Source organism: Vigna unguiculata, chromosome 11 (genome assembly GCF_037176805.1).
Source record: "Vigna unguiculata cultivar grain cowpea cultivar isolate G323 ecotype 2 chromosome 11, ASM3717680v1, whole genome shotgun sequence".
In the NCBI taxonomy this organism is placed as follows: Eukaryota; Viridiplantae; Streptophyta; class Magnoliopsida; order Fabales; family Fabaceae; genus Vigna; species Vigna unguiculata.
The window spans coordinates 26,718,184-26,722,210 of NC_140802.1; the positions used below are offsets into that span (position 1 = coordinate 26,718,184).

The following is a 4,027-nucleotide window of genomic DNA, read 5'->3' on the forward strand; positions in this document are numbered from 1 at the left end:
TGAGACAACATAACTTCCCACCTAATTGTTATGGCGGGTTATTAGGTTCAATGCTTAAAATTTTGTTCATGAATAACACTGTCACTCCACACATTTGAAGTCCTGACTCCCCACCTACATGTAATGGTGAGTCATGAAGTTCAGTGCTTAATACTCTCAGCTTTTCAAAAATCCTAACTTTAAGCCAAATCCTTCTTTTTAAAGGGTGTCTAAAACGATGTTAATTACTATACCCGAAAATTAAGTTATAATTGGGTTGTTAAATGCAATTTACCACATCCTTATGGCAATTTTCCAGCCACCTCTGCTGCCCACTCTAGAGTTTTCTACCCAACCTTTCATATTCAATTCCAAGCCAAAACACCAAAAAAAAAAGAATTAAAGTTTAATGTAAGTTCTCCAAAGCTTTTGAACCCATAACCATGCAATTGCCACACCAATATCAAACCATCTAACCAATTCATATTTCATGTTAACAATCATAATTCAGACATCATATCATACCAAAACATGATTGCATAGATTTAAATAATAAAACAATAACATAAAAGTTAGCATACATAGGACTTGAACCCAAGTCTTCTCACATAATTAAAGTACTCTCAACCACTTGAGCTAGTACTTTTCCACGTCATACCAACCATAATTTAATGTCATAATTATTTCCCCTCCCGCATTTATTAATTAATTAAATTCTACGGGTCTTACAATATGTGGGCACCAATGTAAAGTGGTTGGAACATAAAAAAAATTATATTACTATGGTCAACTGAATTCAGCAACTGAAGCCTAATTAAAGCAAACAACGTTGGACACTACAAAGGACACAACAAATGACCACACACTTGGCCTATAACAACAAAATAAAAATCAACAATGAATGTCTTTGCAACCATTAAATTAAAAACAAGTTCAACCCATTGTAAGAAACTTCGTCTTCCTTCTCGTACCAAAACCCGCAAATGGAGTCCTTATTGCATGACTTTTTATTCGCTTTTGAGGTTGAGACTTCATACAGTCATACATGTTGCTTTGTTGTCCAACATTGACATCATCAGCCGTAGAACCCTCATCTTCAACATCATATGGAGGGTCATTAACGGTGTAATCAACACCAACATCACCCTCATCCTCATCATTATCATCATCATGCTGATCATCTATACCATCACCATCCCTACGGTTCTGTTCTTCCTTTTTCGCAACCATATCCTCTAAATGAGACAAAACAGCTTCCAAATCAGCAATCTCATGTTCTTCATTCTCTACAAGACGTTTTAGCTCTTCATTCTCCTTATCAATTGATCTCTTGTATGAAGTCCCAAAAGTTTTGAATGCTTCTCTCACAAACTCATAACCAAGTTCTTCGTTACACACCATAACCTCATTAACAGCCTGTCAACAACAAAAACAAGTTAATAAAAACTAAACATATAAGTAATTGACTAAAATATTATTACTTCTCCATACTAACCAATTCTTTATCAAAGGAACTTTTAACTAATTTGTCACCAACTTTAATATTCATCCAGTGCAACAATCGTGGGAACTTTGATATGCCGCAATTAAACGTTGCATTGCAAACAAATATATGATCAAACGACCACAACTAAAACATTGAAAACGAATTAGCCACAACAAAATGTCCAACAAATAAGTAATTACTTAACATGAAAATGAAACAACGAAACTTTACCTACAACATATAAACACATCCAAATACATGAATGTGACTTGTAGTTGATTCATACTTCAAAGCCCTTGAAGCACTGCACAAGATACCAACCAAATAGTCGTACACTAAGTTGCCCCAATTGTATTTACCTATACTTTGCAAGTCATCCACTAACTTAAAAATTTTGGGGAACACAATCCCGTCTCTATTTGGCAACAAGAACTCAGATATGCCTAATAAGATATAAAGGCTAGTAAACAATTCTATACTACCACCATCATTGTCATATTCCAAAAGAAACTCATAAATCGTTTTAACATCAACTTTCTCACTACAAAATAACTTCCTACAATCACTATCTTCATAATCTTCACTTATATCAATTTTTTCACCCAATACCCGAAGACCCAATCCTAAACAAACATCTAACAAAATAAATTCAACTACTTCCCTACCAATAGCAAAATCACCCCTCCTTTCAACCCATCTATAACATAACACAGATAACAAATTGCAACTTATCTTAACCGAATGGTTTAACGACATAAACCACCAAAACGGTGTGCGTGCAATTGACTCTCGTTGTTTCACACTTAATTTTTCATTCAAACTTCTAACATATTTGGCTTTGCAAAAATGCAGGAAAACCATCTGTGTAAACAAAAAATTGTGTTACATCATACCATATTAACATAGACAATAAACAAAGGAATTTCAGACACATAACCAAACCTACCTTCACATCCTCAATCAATAGGCCATCGTTATGCTGTTTTGTGCCCATATTCAATAAGTGAAAGGCAAATGGAGGGATTTATATTGCAGCAATGAAAACAAAAATCCCCCCCATGTGTTCGTTAGCACCGCCAACCAATCGAAAAATTGACAACATCAAATGCAACAAAATCACAACCACATCTAAATCAATACCTGAATTGCAAGGAATGGGGTTCGCCAAACTTCAATCTTTGGGATTCTTCAAACGAAAACGTTATTTCGTTCTTCAAAACCGCAAACCCTACCCTCATTGGCCGGCTTCCTCTACTAGATGCAAGCCTGTTTCAAATTCTCGTCGACCCAATTGCTTCTACGTAAACGTTTTCCTTCATTTCTCCTTTCACGGCTTTATGTCCTTCCTCAAACCCTTTTTCCAATTCTTCTACAACTATTTCGTTTTGCAATCTCATTTTGGAGCATTTTGTTGGCGTCAAAATTTTTATTTTTTTCCACTTAAGCGCGACACGTGCATACCTTGCAAACAACTCTCACAATAATTTTTTTTTATTACATTAATGTTAATCGTTTGACACGTGTCCTGTTAATGCTAATCGTTTGACACGTGTCCTAGTCTCAAAAGTGAGTTAAGATAAAGGTGTCAAAATAATGTTTCTGTTATTATTATCTGCTATCCCGACTCCATTGTGGTGCAACTTCTACTAAGAGCACTATATGGCAGCAGTAGAGTTTCAGCCTTTTGTCATTTTTTGCCATTTTTATTGACAATTGATGCATCATCAAATTTTTATTGGCACCTAAAGTATGTTGCAGAATGCCACTGTGTCTAGGTATATCACTTGTGTACCATTCATAAAACTTGCGTAGCATTTGTATTTTAATTGTAAAAATGGCTATGTTAATTTTTGGTGTAGGTATTCAAGAGAAAATTTATTGGTTTTGGTTATTTGTGTAATTTGATTATATTAATTAAACTTTTCTCTTACGGATACTTAATTGGCAAATTAAGTATCTGGTTCTTGAAATTGATTTGAAGTTGGTAAACCTTTTCACTCATGATGTAATTATTAATGTGGTTTGAAATCCTTATAACATATGCATATACGCTACGCTGGCACATTAGCAATGAAATACATGTTACATGTATAATTGGGTGCACCTGATAACATGCATGAATTTAAAATAAATGGTATATCTATATTTAATATATTTGTTTTTTTATAAATAAATAAATATTCAATTTTATGATAGTTTAATATTTTATGAGCAAATTAAATGTTTAGCATTTTATGAACTTATATTTAAAGTGACATCTTTTGAGTAGATGATTCGGGAAAAATGTTAAACATTTGTGTTTATGTATATCCATGCATTTTAATTTAAATTGTTTGGATTTTAACCGTCACATGATGGTGATCATGTGGTCGGAAAATCGTGTCATTCTGCTGTGTAAATTGTCGAGATATTTCTTTTAAATATAATTATTTCATGTATTATATAATTTTATTCTATTTGGATAACCATGAGTAATATAATTTTATATGATTGTGATCTTATCTATTGTGGGCACAATTATATAAGATTTTGTGTGAATGAAATAATTTAATTTTAAGGTCA

The 4,027-nt window shown here is 33.2% G+C and overlaps 1 protein-coding gene across 1 annotated transcript; it reads right to left on the reverse strand.

The window, feature by feature from the left end:
* Window positions 1–734: 734 nt before the first annotated feature.
* On the reverse strand, window positions 735–2,829 carry LOC146881661 (uncharacterized). Its single transcript, XM_085668502.1, has 2 exons — window positions 2,606–2,829; window positions 735–1,395 (listed from the first exon to the last, which is right to left on the reverse strand). Exon 2 carries the CDS (start codon window positions 1,378–1,380, stop codon window positions 913–915), a length of 468 nt encoding a protein of 155 aa, XP_085524628.1. The 5' UTR covers window positions 1,381–1,395; window positions 2,606–2,829; the 3' UTR covers window positions 735–912.
* Window positions 2,830–4,027: the final 1,198 nt, after the last annotated feature.